The 14,202-nt window shown below is 46.6% G+C and overlaps 1 protein-coding gene across 1 annotated transcript in view; it reads left to right on the top strand.

The window, feature by feature from the left end:
* Positions 1–3,176: 3,176 nt before the first annotated feature.
* Positions 3,177–14,202, top strand: part of GAB1 (GRB2 associated binding protein 1) — a 127,659-nt gene continuing 116,633 nt past the window's right edge. Inside the window, exon 1 of the mRNA XM_052654615.1 lies at positions 3,177–3,283. Coding sequence (XP_052510575.1) covers positions 3,212–3,283 — 72 coding nt within the window. The 5' untranslated portion in view covers positions 3,177–3,211. The remainder of the gene's footprint in view (positions 3,284–14,202) is intronic.

The following is a 14,202-nucleotide window of genomic DNA, read 5'->3' as shown; positions in this document are numbered from 1 at the left end:
TCCAAAGTAGTACACAATATACATACAGTTGACCCTCTAGATTTTTGGATTTCTCAACCAACATCGGGTAGGAAATATTTGGGAAAAAAATCTAGAAAGTTTCAAAAAGCAGCACTTGAATTTGCTGTATGATAGCAACTATTTACATAGCATGTGCATTCTATTAGGTCTTATAAATAATCTAGAAATGATTTAAAGTATATGGAAAGACGTGTTTAGGTTAGATGCAAATACTATACCATGTTATACAAGGGACTTGAGCATCAGAAAATTTTTGGTATGGGAGGGGTCCTGGAACCAATTCCCCAAGGATACAGAGGGATGACTGTATTACAATTTTCCATTAAAAAGAATATGAATACACACACACATCTATATACATACACACACACACATATATATGTTTAACTGAATCACTGTGCTATACACCTGAAACTAACACAACATTGTAAATAAATTGTTTTGTTGTTGTTTAGTGGCTAAGTTGTGTCCCACTCTTTTGCAGCCCTGTGGACTGTAGCCTGCCAGGCTCCTCTGTCCATGGGATTTTCCAGGCAAGAATACTGGAGTGGGTTGCCATTTCCTTCCCTATACTTCAATTTTTAAAAAAGAACATTAAAATAACAGGCGTGGAGGAAGTGGTAAATTATCTAGCAAACAGTTAACTATGAAAGAGTGAACCAGTCTCTGCCATGCTAATCTGAAATACTTTGACTCAGTATACAGACACACTGCTTGTGGTAGAAGCAGAAAACAAATTTAGTGATTTATTTTCATATGGATGGCTTGTGGATGGCTTGTGGTAAAACCCGAGTTCACATAAAAATTGCTTTGCTTTATTAGCTGCCATAAAAATTACACTCACTTGTATTCTAACATTTAAGAAAAACAATGAGCCCCCTGGGTTTTTTCTCTCTCAGTCCTCCTTATGGTTATCCCTTTGATCTTTTCACAAGACAACATCTTTACAACATCTTTCACATCTCTGGCTAGCTGCCTCTTTAAGGAAGACTTCTTCCCTAGTATCTGACCTAGTTCCACCCTTATTATTCTTCCAGTTTCTCCCAGGGCACATTTATCACAATCTGTACTTGCGTTGACCCCTGTTAACTATCTTATGTCACCACAGAAATGTCACCGCTCTGAGTGCAGGGACCTTTCTTTGTCACCACCCCAGCACCTAATTTCCTACTACAATTGTATAACATTTTCAAACTCGAGAGGAACTCCTGAATATGAATGTTGTATTAACAAGAACAAGCCTGAGGTTATTTTTTCCAGAAACGTTTGGCACTCTTATCTGATATTTACACTACGTTCCAAAATCTGAAAAAAAAAAAAAATCTGTCTGGGGGTTTTGTTTCTCATAAATACATTGGAAAAGATATTTCTCTTACAAGATCGTGTTAATCTCAGGGCCAGGTATCATAGTCATTGTAAAACACACACAAGAAAACAAATGGAATTAGGACATCCAGTGAAGGTTCCCTTTTCTGGTCCAACACCCCAAGGGTTCATTTTAAATAAAAGCCAAGGCAAGTGGAAGCAACTGGCAACAAACGGAGGGAGTGTAAGGCTTCAAAATGCCCCCAGAGATAGATTCAACTGAATCCTTCGGGTCCACTAAGCGCTCCCACCACTCAGGCAAGGCTGCTCCGGGGACCGGCACACATCAATCAGTCCGGGAGGGTCCCCTTCTGACCTCCCCTGCAGGCTGGTCGCCTTGGCGCGCTCCCAGCGACCTCGCCCTCCTGGTCTCTGCCTTTCAGTCTTGCGGGCAGAAACCCCGGGATCGCAGACTCTCCAGGGCGCGCGGTCTTCCTCCAGGCTGTTTCGCTTTCCACGCTGTCAAGTACCCGCCCCCCTCTCCCCCGCCCCCAACTCCCGATCTCCCGCACAGAACAAACTCCGAACTGACACTCGGCTGAGCCAAGATGGCAATGCACAGACTTGAACCTTCGGATGTTCCTCGGCCGCCCGGGAACCCGAGATGGCGCGGCGTTACCCTCGGCGAGGCTTCGCTGCCTTCCTTGGCGACCAGCCCGCCGGGGGCTCCGGGACCCACGGCCGCCGGGGGCGCCGAGGACCCCTCTCCAGCGTCCCGAACTACAGATCCCAGGGTGCCTCTCGGACTCCCGCGCCCTCGCTCGCTCGCTCCCTCCCTCCGCCCGTCTCCTCCTCCCTGGCCCTTGTTGTTTTGGCTGGAAGCGCTCCGGCGGAGTTTCAAAGAAAGTCTGGGCAGAAACCGGAGCCGGCCCGAACGTGGGAAGGGGAGGAGGAAAGAGAGGAAGAGGGAGCCGGGAGGCCGGGAGAGGGAGGGATCGGGGCCGGGGGCCGGGCCGCCCAGAACCCGCCGCGCGCCCTGGGGTGGGGGAGGCGGCGCAGGAGCAGCGCTAGGGGACGGGGCGGTAGGCTTGGTCCCCGCGGCCAAGCAGCCCAGCGCCTCCTTCTTCTGCCGCCCTCTGCTTTCTCTCTCCTGCGGCGGCGGCCAGCGCGGACCCACCCATCGGCGGGACCTGCGCTCTGTCCAGCGACGCCGAGCCGGCGGCTCCCTCCGTGGCCCGGGACCAACCCTCAACCCTGCGCCCGCTGACCACGGGACCCTCGCGGCTTTCCCATTCCTGGCGGCGGTCCGGGCGCCTCGGGGAAGTGACCCACCCTCTCTCCAGAAGGAGGAAGGAGGGGATAGCGCCAAGCGCAGTGAAACCTAGAGCTGGCCAGTCGGAGTGGGCACTGCGCGGGGGCATTGTGTGTATGAGCGTGTGAGACTGTGTGTGTGCGCGCGTGCAGCGTCGTGTCTGTCTCGGAGTGCGCTCTGGGAGGTCCCATCCCGAAGGGGCGGAGCGCAGGGGGCCGAGGCTCGGGCTCCGCGCCGGGGCAGAGTCCCGTGGAGCCCGAGCGCAGAGGAGGCGGCCGGTGGGACGGCGCGCCTGGCGGCCGGGCGGGTGCACTGAAGGAAGGCCCGGGCATCTTCGGCCCGGCCGCGGCCCCTGCCCCGAGGTGTCGGCCTCGGCGTGCCCGCTTCTACTCACGTCCGCGGACCTGCCTGCGGGGAAGAAACTCGAGCGCCAAGAGCCAGAGCGCCGCGGAGCCGGCCCGCCCCGTCCGCCTGGGGTGCGCCGCGGGAGAGCGAGGTCCCAGCAGCTGCACGGCCGTCCGGCGTCGAAGGTGTCGGGAGCGCGCCGGGCCCGGAGCCCTAAAGGCTCGCACCATGAGCGGCGGCGAAGTGGTCTGCTCGGGATGGCTCCGCAAGTCCCCCCCGGAGAAAAAGTTAAAGCGTTATGTAAGTAGAGCTCGGCCCCCGTTACCCTCCCTGGGCGGCTCGCGTGCCGACTGCTCCTCTTTAGTCCCCATCCCTTCCCTGTAGGCCCCTTCCCTGCCAGGCTGGGGACCCAGGCTGGACACTCATGCCCGGGCCTCCGCTTGGCCAGGCATCTTTCTTTCTCCAGATTGCAGACTGGAGAAATTTCTTTCTCCATCGGCCCTTAGGAAGGCCTGGTATGGCCAGCTGAGCTCCTGCTGAGTGTTTTTTATTGTTCCTTTTAGCAGGGGTGAGGGGGAGAGCATTTTCCTTTCGTTAGACCTGCACCGAATTCTCAGGGGCTGCTGTGTAGTACATTTCCCGCACTGAGAAAACCACGGAGGTATTAAAACTCACCAGCCCTCTCTTTGGACCGCCCTCCCTCCCGCCTTCCCCACGGGATGGTTTCGGAAAGCGGACGGGAGACCTGGGAAGTTGGCGTTAGAGCCGAGCATCTCCAATCCGCTCCACGGAAAAGAAAAAAAAAAAGTTATTACGCGCCCTACCGTTTGCTTAGCGGGGTTCACACTTTCTCGGTTTTGAATCGAGGGACGTTGGAGTTTGGCCCGAGAGCCTTGGCAGTTTGCTGCGAGAGGAGGGCGCTGGGGGGAGCCTGATGGCTGGTGTTCGGGCGCCTTGGACACGCTGTCAAACCCCGTGGGAGGGGACAGCGAAGGCCAGTTACGGGTTCTGTGTGTTATGGTCCTTTCCCAGGCCACCACAGTTGCTTCGTGGTATTTGTGTAATTGATACAAGATGCTGATTATGTGTTAAGCCGTTTTAGCCGTTAGGGGAAATATTCCTTGAAAGAACCAACGTTACTGCAGCGGAAGTCTGTGTCCTCTTTGGGGAGTCTGGGATCTTATCCCCTTCTCCCCCATTGATTCTTCTGTCGCTGCCCACAGCAAAGGAAAGAAATGACACCTTTGCCCTCGCTTATGGAGCAAATATTTGTCTAGTAAAGTATGTCTCAAAAGCACAATATGTGCCCCCTTAAATATAAGTTTGCTAACGGGGAGAGTAATAATGGACCCTGTTTCTTGTGTAAGGATGTCTACACCCAATGCGAGAGCTCGAGGTAACCCTGTTAGTCAGTTTGCTTGCATAGAACGGAGTGAAGTGCAATATTTAACTTTGCCCACAACTCACCGGTGAGTTTCTGGTTTACTTGCTGCCAGAATTTGCTATAAGCAAGTAGTTCTCCTTTAAGGATTTGATGCGACAAATCCTAAGGATGTTCTTCGGAGATTTTTAAAATTCTTCCAAATCCCCTCTCTCCGTCTATCACAGTTTGCCCAAGTATTCTGGTAAATATGGTGACTTTATTCTAAAAGTTGGGGTGAGAGGCAGTGTGTTTTTCAGTTGGGAGTTCTGTGTATGTGTTGTATGTATGTGGGGAGAGGGTGTGGTTTGATGTATTTGTTTTGAGAAGGTACTGTTTAGGAAATGATTGATTCTTGGGGAAACTAAAGAACACTACATTAGCTGAAATAGGTAGTGGTAATAGAGATTTAATGCGTTCTTTCACATGTTTGGTTTATGGCTCTCTCAAAAGATGCCACACACTAGACTAGGGACCATAAAATTAAAAAAACCAAAAAAACCCAGCAGGAAAAAAAGCCTTGTCTCTTGGGCTTGCAATTTAATGTACTACAAAAAATCAGCCCAAACAATTACATCTTAACTGGACCAAGAAAATAGAAATTCTCAACTTAAGAATTTTAATATTTCATCTGATCATTACAACAGTTTTATGAGGCAGTTATTATCTGTCTTAACAAATGAGAACACAATCTACGGAACCAGAGTGTGCCAGAAGCAGGATTTGAACCCAGATCTGCCTGCCTGCCTGCCTGCCTGGGCTTTAAAAGGTGAACGCCTCTTATCAAGTTTAAGCTGTGCTGAGGCTGGGTCATGTGGATAGGACCTTTCAGGTTATGACTTTCTGTGAGTCTGTGGATATAACACGCAAGGAAGAGTGGACTGTGGATCAGAGGTGCAGTGCTGAAGAAACACAGGACAAGCATATGTAGAAAAGGAAGCCATATCCATGTCAATGTGTGGCAAAAACCACCACAATATTGTAAAGTACTTAGCCTCCAATTAAAATAAATAAATTAATTTAAAAAAAAGAAAAGGAAGCCAGCAACTCCACGTGCTTTCTAATTGTGTGCCCAAGTTGAGCCCTATGGCCATTTCATAGATGTTTTCAGGAACAGGCTCATGTAGACGGAAATCATAGGATACGTCAGAGGAACAGTGGGCTCCCTCAATTGTTGTTGACCGAGGGCAGAATATACCTAATAGCTGAGAGAGGCAGGGCACTAGGGTTTTCTTTCCACACTAATCAGTCCATGGATACAGCCCAGGAAGACTGTGGGGAGGGTGGCTGCCAAAATTGAGGGGTCCGAGAGAGTTACTGGAGTCTTATAAGCTAAATTGAAGCTTGTCTTAATTTGTACTGTCAAGGTGATTGCCCAGAAGATTCTAACATTTCCAGATAATTGCTGTTTGGCTTGATATTCAGTATAGATAGTTTTGGGTAATACATCTTTACCCCTCAAAGATATGGCATATATATATACATGCATCTCCTCTGCTGAGTTTGGTTTTCATGTAAAATCTTTATTTTCTGGATGAAAGGAAACATTGTTGACCACCCAATAGGCAAAATGTTGCTTGATAATGGTTTTGAATGAACAAATTCTCTGTGATAAGATATCTTGACTTCCTGGTACCATAATCGCTAAAGGAGACTTCAGGGAGTTTTTGGGCATTGATTTTGGCGGGGGGGGGGGAAACACTTGGCCCAGAGGACTTTGATAGTTGTCTCACTGTTTTCCAGTATTTATAAGAGTAGTTCAAGCATTGATTAAGAGAATCCATCAGGGCTTTTAAGTGACAAAATACTGTTTTAGTTTTATCTCCAAAGTCATCTCAAGTTATGGCCCCAGTGCATTCTACTTACAACTCCATTTTATGTTTGCTTTTAAAATTTTTATTAGCAGCATTGTTTTTACATATTAGTATGTCCATCTGCTATGGAAGTTTTTCTTGAATTTCCTAAAGAGTGTGACAGTAGCATAAAAGATAGTAAGAAAAAGACTAGTGAGCAGATTCTCCAGCTATATGATAAAAATAATTGTATTGGTTTGTGTATTTTGGGCCGTGCTGGGTCTTCGCTGCTGCAGGGGCTTTCTCTTCTTGAAGAGTGTTGGGGCAGCTCCCCAGTTGTGGGGCGGGGGCTTCTTCCTGTGGTGGCTTCTTGCAGAACACGGGCTCGAGGGGCACAGGCTTCTGTAGTTGCAGGACATCGGCTTATAGTTGAGACTCTTAGGCTCCAGAACACAGGCTCAATGGTTGTGGTGCCTGGGCTTAGCTGTTCTGTGGTATGTGGGATCTTCCCAGATGAGGGATTGAACCCGTGTCTCCTACACTCATAGGTGGATTCTTGTCCACTGCGCCATCCAGAAATCCCTCTCCAGCCTTTTTGTCTCTTTTTCTTTCTATGTTTATTTGCAAAAGGGTAAGAACCTCTTGTATGTATTTCATCCTCTATATTTTTTAAATATAGAATGGCAGTGAAGATTTTTCTGCTTTCTGTTAGTTTTGCTGCTGCTGTGTTGCTGTTTTTGTCCTGTGTTATATATTAAAGAGCTGTTTTCTTCCTCTGCTAGGGACCTGCATAGAATCACATACAGATCAATGTCACCAAGGTTATAGAAACCAAGTAAAATCTTGATAGTATACACTCAAAAGCGGCGCTCAGATTTTTAAAGAGTTGTTTAAAGACAAATCAACCATTTGAACTAATGATGAATTTTCATCAGCAGTTGAAATTGTTACTGAGATGAAAGGTAAGTCTTGAAAACAAAGGACTGCTTCAAGCCAGCTGGCCATTCCCCTGTCTCTGCAGGGGGAGCTTCCCTATGGCCCGCCTCAAGCCTGGACACCAAGTTTGGGCTCCTCCACAGCCCAGCTGTCCACCTTAGGCTGATGTGCGCTCTCAGCAAGAAAGCCTGCATCTGGGCCAGGGTGAGGTGGCCTGCTAGCGGCCAACCAGCTGGGGAGCAGGACCTCAGCTGGTTCTTGGGTGTGTAATCTATACCCAGCTTGGACTCCACTCTTCAGCTGTCAGTTTGTAGGATGGTTTCTGTCTGGACATGTGGTTCTGGGAAGGGGCTTAGAAACAGAAATAGCATCTTCCTCTGGGTGGGCACCTGCCATCTTACATGGAAGAGAGAGGCATGGAGAAGGCAAAATAGCAGCATCTCCTTGTTCAGGGACAACCCAGGAGCTGAGCTAAGGTCCCTACTCGGGAGTGTCACCACAACAAAGAGGACCGTGATGTCTGGAAGCTCTTCCTGCCCTTTTTTGGCAATCCCCAGTAGCAGTCAACCGATTCTGAAGTCTTTGCTTACAGTGACTGAAGGAGCATCATGGTTCTTTGGAAGGAAAATTTTTCCTGCAGTCCTCACGTTAGTGAACATTCAGATTTTGAATGTTTTCTTTTTTCCTTTTCCAGTAATGCAGGAAATTCGTTTCTAGTAGCAAAGATCATCAACTAGCAATTACATTAAGTCTTTATCAAAGCTGTTGTTTAGTCTCTCAGCCGTGTCCGACGCTTCGTGACCCCGTGGACTGTAGCCCGCCAGGCTCCTCTGTCCATGGGATTCTCCAGACAAGAATATTGGAGTGGGTTGCCATTTCCTTTTCCAGGGGATCTTCCTGACCCAGGGATCAAACCTGAGTCTCCTACACTGGCAGACAGATTCTTTACTGCTGAGCCATCAGGGAAGCCTTATGAAAGTTAATGATAGTTAATTCTTTGTTGTGCCTGGGATTAGTGATAAGAGTTGCCAGTTCCCTAAATCTGATTGTTGTCTTTTGGGATTCAAAATTACTCTTAGGAAGGTGTATCCATGTGGAGGGTAGTTTTAGAATTCGGTTTTTAATTTTTTTTTAATTGATCATCTTTGAACAGATACAACAATGTGGCAAGAATTATGCTTGGATAATCTGGTTGATAGGAGAATTGGTTATTTCAGTGTGATTTGGCGTGATAGGTCTGATTAAGAATATGAAAGAAATAAAATGACAAAGCGGTTTTAAGACTAAGCAAATTTCCATATTTTGGAGAGGACATAAGAAGTATGTAGATAAAGTCTTGATGATTTTCAGGTTGAGGATGTCTACAAGTAAGTGCCAGCACTCTTTATTTTCTTACAGAAACTAACATACGAGAAGGGACATCTTCGCAGGTGGATTACTACTTTATTTTTGAAAGGTTTTGGGTAAGTTGTGCTATGGTAAAAAGAGCCCTTGACTGAGTGTCAGGACCCAGAATTCACCAGGGTTTTGCCACTATTCACAAGACCTTTGGATCCTCATGTGAACTTCTGACTCTCAGTTTCCTTATCTGTAAAATGGGGAAGGAGTGGGCAACACATCTATTCATTCTAAATTCTCTTAGCATCTAATGTTCCTCTTCTCAGATGTTTCCTTGGGAGGGAGGGGCAGATGCGGAGCTTCTCAATAGGCCTCCTTTTTGGGGGGAAATAAATCTTAATTTCTTGTTCATCTCGAATGGTCTGGTGACTATATTAGAATTGCAGAGGCAGAATTCTTTGGGGACCCTCCAGCCCTTCCCTTAATGGAATGAAGGCTTCCTGAGCCCCAGGCTGCCGAGTGCCTGAGCTGAGTGCTGTGTCTATTCAGAGTGGAGGCTCACCAAGTGTCTGTTGACTGAATTAATAAAGAGATATCTCTGGAACTTTTGTAAATCTGCCTTGTGTGGCATCCAGCAGAGGGAAAGGTCCAATCCCTTGCCGAAAGAAGTTTCTAGTCTTTGTGAAGACAAGCTGTAAACGCATGTTCCTTTCAGTCATTTAACAGGAGCTCTGTTTATAAGGCCATATAGGATGAATTGTCAAGTGGTTGATTCAGACAGGAACTGCTTAAGAGTTCAGACTAGAGGGGAGGGAGGTGGAGCCAGTCAGGGAAGACCTCATGAGTGAATTTCAGGCTCTATTCTTGGAAGAATCCAGGTGCTGCTGACAGAAATAGCAGAATCAGAAGGGAAGCCTGGTTTGAAAGGAACAACAGGGACTTGGTTTGGAGTTCAGACATCCCAGCGAGAAGGACGGAGCACCTCCGTTTCATGCGTGGAGTTTGGATGTCAGCTGTAACTTGCAGTTTGAGCAGTTTCCGTTTCTGCCATGATCTCATGCTGCTGATGGGCTCCTGACCACCAGTGAATTTTCTATCCCAGGCGAGAAACAAACCCAACAGCTCCACTTGTCTGTCACCTGAACTTATTAAAATTCCGAGGGACATGTGTTATTTAAGATTTCTTTATGTCTGTTTGGAACTAAATAATTCATGCTGGCAAGGATTTCGTTTACAACAGAGAGGGAGCATGTTCTGGTGGGAGGGAGAATAAAAGAGCCTTTGATTCATTTGCCTCAGGGTTCCCGCGGGAGGGCCCAGGCTGCCTTGGGCTAGCGTCTTATTTTGGACTTTGGAAGCCATCTTAGCTCAGCTGTGTGAGTGCCAGCCAGCGTTGGAGGAAAAGAGAATAACCCCATTGGATCACACGAACCCCCCTCCTGACTGTGGATGGAAGGGTTTCTCCCATTTCACATTCCTTGCATTAATATGGTGGCTCACTTCCCCCAAGTGAGAGCTCCATCTGAATCTGCCACTTGAACTTGGATTGAAGTCACAAGGCTTCAGTGCCTCTATCTCATCCACGAATGTACAGGAAACTTATCAAGACCCAGGTCTCCTTCTGCTCCCCCGCTTAGGCAACAGGCATAAATAAAATCAGCGTTCTTTTCTTCTTTAGATTACTCTTGGGGAAAAGTGGCTCATTATACCATGGATTTCCACGGTCCTTAAATAAGTAGCCGCTTCATTTGCCAGCGCTGGGGGCGCCCTAATGCAGTGGAGATGAAGATGCAGGCCTGTGGAATTACTGGGGAAAGGCATTTTAGGAACTGGAAAACTTTTTCCCATTCTAGGCTTGTCTGTGTGAGCACCTCACCTCCTACAAGAATGCATTAACTGGAAAAGAATCTTGTATATTTTAAGCAATTCTTTTATTCATGGAAGCAAAATGCTCCCTTACGGAAAAATTCTCATTGCTGAATGCATATAAAGTAGAACCCAATAGCTTTTGACCCTCCCACAGCCTGCTATTAAAAAAAAAGTTAAGACTGCACCCGAAATGCATGCTTGGTCGTTATCTGGGTTACATTAGCCCTTGAAGCATTCTGATTACAACTTGTAGCTGCCAAGCCCTGTCCTGCAGTGTTATCTGGTACAAAAATTTTCCATGTGGTTGTTTTTAGCAGAGCTACTATATGCAAACTGCACGTGAAGATGTGAATTGCAAAGAAATAGAGCTTCTAGGAGAGGAAATGTGAGTGATCTTACATTTTTTTTTCTACTCTTTATTTCTGTGTGTTTCGGAGATTTTTATCATAATTCCAAACTGAGTTTTATTTTTATACACTGGAAAGAATGCCAAATTTACCACGAGTTTTTCGTTTGGTGGTAGTTTTTTTTTCTCCCAGCTTTTTTCTTTGAATTCATACTTGGCCTAGGTAATTCCCTATGTGTTCAAAACAAAACAGTGTCCTAAAAGGAAAAAAACAAATGGCTACATTGTTCCATGAATTAAAAACAATATACCGACAGTCCAAACATTTCTCTTCAATGTAAAACTCTTTAGTCATTTTTTTTTTAAGAAAGAAAAATACTGAACTTTGCTTTAACTGTCCTGCTTCACTGTTTTTCTTCCCTTTTTATTTATTTTCCTTTGTCTTGACTCATGTCGTTTAAATTTTTTGGAAAAGTTTTATACATAGTTCTTTAAGAATATCACACATGGAAAAAGAAAACATTAAAATTGCATTTTACTTTTCATCCTGTGGTTGGAAGCGGTGGGGGGAAGATGTTAATTAATAATAAGGGTTTGTAACTGACTTTCTTGTTGCTTGGTTAAATTGAATATTTGTTGTTATTGCCTAGAGATATTTAGCCGTTATATGTGGAATACACAGGTAAATATAATTTTAGTTGAGGCTTGCTTTTGTGGAATATAGAACGCAGGGCAGTAGTATCAGGGCATGGAGAACCCTGTTGTTGTTTTTATTCCATCTGATATTCTGTAATTAGTATTTCGTATCCAGTGTTTATCGTAATTAATCCGTTACATTACCCGTTGCTATAGAGCTTTGCCTGCTAGCTTTTTTCAAGTGGGCATGCGGTAGAAAGCACTCTTTCCCCAGGGATCCCAGCCCTCTTGCTCCCTTCCCCTGTTTCCACTTTTCCTCTGTAGTAGAAGCCTCGCCACCAACGCCACAGAGTATTCAGGTCAAAACCCTTACACACATGTCCTTTTTATTCTCTGAAATGGGGGGAGTTTTTTATGTCCTGTTATGTGGTAATCAAGACCAGGAATCAGAGTGTTCCAGCCAGCAAGTTGATTGTTTTTCTCTCCCGAAATGCACTTTTCAGTTCCTACTTTTGGGAAATGCAGTTAGGCTGCTTTCTAACTAGCCGGACTCCTCCCTGAAATGACAGCCTAGTTAAAGATTTAAGTACCTGCTGTGCTTTCTCATCCCAGTCCTCACATATTCCCATCGGTGCCTAAGCCAGAGTCATCCTAGCCAAGATGAAAGTGCTTCTGATTGGGGATGACCGCCTGATTTGGGGGAAAGACATGCTTTCATCTTTGTCTCTTAGAGGAGAGGCACTTGGTAAAACGCCACCTCAAATGTTTTGAATTCCACTGGTGTTACCTAGAACTTGACAAACAAGGCTCTTGGGCTAGGGAAGTAGTATCTGACGTGGTCTTCTCTGGTAGCTCAGACGGTAGAGAATCAGGCAGCAATGTAGGAGATCTGGGTCTGATCCTTGGGTCAGGAAGATCCCCTGGAGAAGGGAATGGCAATCCACTCCAGTATTCTTGCCTGGAGAGTTCTATGGAGAGGGGAGCCTGGCGGGCTACACAGTCCATGGGGTTGCAGAGAGTAGGACGCGACTGAGCGACTAACACACACCCACACCCACACCCACACACCCACACCCACACCCACACCCACACCCACACACCCACCCACCCACCCACCCACCCACCCACCTTCTGGCAAGGTTATAATTGACCCCAAAGTTGTGTAGGAGGACTGGATTTTACAAGTTCTCCCTGATAATTTCAGATTTAAATGGTTGAAGTGTTGGGGAAAGGTAAAAGGAAATCCTGAGCAAGTGAGAATGCGGAATATTTGAGAAGTTAATTTGTTCCTGGTGATGCTGTTGTGCTTGCGTGCTCAGTCGTGTCTGACTCTTTCGGGACCCAACGGATTGTGGCCCACTAGGCTCCGCTGTCTGTGGGATTTTTCCAGGCAAGAAAACGAGTGGGTTGCCATTTCCTACACCAGGGATCTTCCCAACCCAGGGATTGAACCCTGGTCTCCGGCATCTCCTGCATTGACAAAGTGAAGTCGCTCAGTCGTGTCCGACTCTTTGCGACCCCATGGACTATCGCCTACCAGGCTCCTCTGTCCATGGGATTTTCCGGGCAAGGGTACTAGAGTGGGTTGCCATTTCCTTCTCCAGGGGATCTTCCCAACCCAGGGATCGAACCCGGGTCTCCCACATTGCAGGCAGACGCTTTATCCTCTGAGCCACCAGGGAAGCCACTGAGCCACCTAGGAAGCTGGTGATGCTGTTGCATAAAACCAAAGCCATTTGAGTAATCTTCCCAGGGCATCTAGGTCATTTACCAAAAGTGCATAAAATTAAATTCATGCTATATAACAGTATTCTTTCTTCCTTCTCTTCATTTAAGCAGTGAAATAGTCCAAATGGGAAAAGCATACTTGGTGTATTTATAGTTTTAGCATATTTTTTTCTGGATGATTTTCATAATGACCCATAGTGTACACAGTAGAAGATGTGTACACATGATCTATTTACAAAGAAAATTATGGCTTCATCTATCATTCTTTCGTGTTTGTAATAGGATATGAATTTCCAGAGGACAAAGATGGCATTTGTTCTCTGCGTCTGAAGTGCACAGTGTGGTACCTGGCACAGTCTTTTGAATAGCATGACCGAGTGATTGTCAAATTCTAAGCCTGAAATTATAAATCATCTAGTTCAATGTTTCTCAACCTTTTCTAGCCTATTTTTTTTTATCACATGTTATTTGAGTGTCCAGTGGTTTTTAATCCAGTTTTATTTTCTATGATTTGCATTACAAAAACAAGCCGATACATGATTATCTTTCCCAATTACACTTATCTCCTTCCCTAGCGGAAGAGTTCAGCCTCCTCTTTTTACAGGAATTGGCCTCCGGGAGACTTCATTGATTTGTCCAAGGTCATACAAGTTAACCAGCTGTTCTGGCAGGGCCAGATCTCTTACTTCAGAGGTCAGGCTCTGCAGTCCTTGGTGGAATGCTGGCTGAGAATAAGGCCTTGGGAGGAATTCAGGAGAGGCCCAAGAGTGCGCTGCCTCCACCTTACAGGAGTCCACGTGCTGCAGGGGACATAGAAGGTGCTGGGTAACGCAAGTTATGCTACGATCAGTGATGTGTGGTACCACGGTCTAGAAGAATTCAGCAAGGGAGGTGAGTTCAAGGACGCAAGGAAGGTATTATGAAGGGGTCCAGAGAGGTTTCACCAGGACCCTAAAAGGTGGATTCGGTTTTCAAAGACAGGGCTACGGTGAGACTCCTGTACCTCCCTTTCCCAGCCAGACTCACGGGTGGGTGGTGTCCACTTGATCTCCGCCTCTTCCTTACTTGCCGCTCATCTCATGATGGAATACAGCCTGGGTCTTTTTCGTCCCTTCTTATCTAACTGATTCCCACCAAGGTCCCCCGTGGTTGT

The sequence above is a fragment of the Budorcas taxicolor genome, chromosome 17 (genome assembly GCF_023091745.1).
Source record: "Budorcas taxicolor isolate Tak-1 chromosome 17, Takin1.1, whole genome shotgun sequence".
Lineage (NCBI taxonomy): Eukaryota > Metazoa > Chordata > Mammalia > Artiodactyla > Bovidae > Budorcas > Budorcas taxicolor.
Note: the sequence above shows the minus strand (reverse complement) of the source record. Positions and strands in the feature narration are given on the sequence as shown.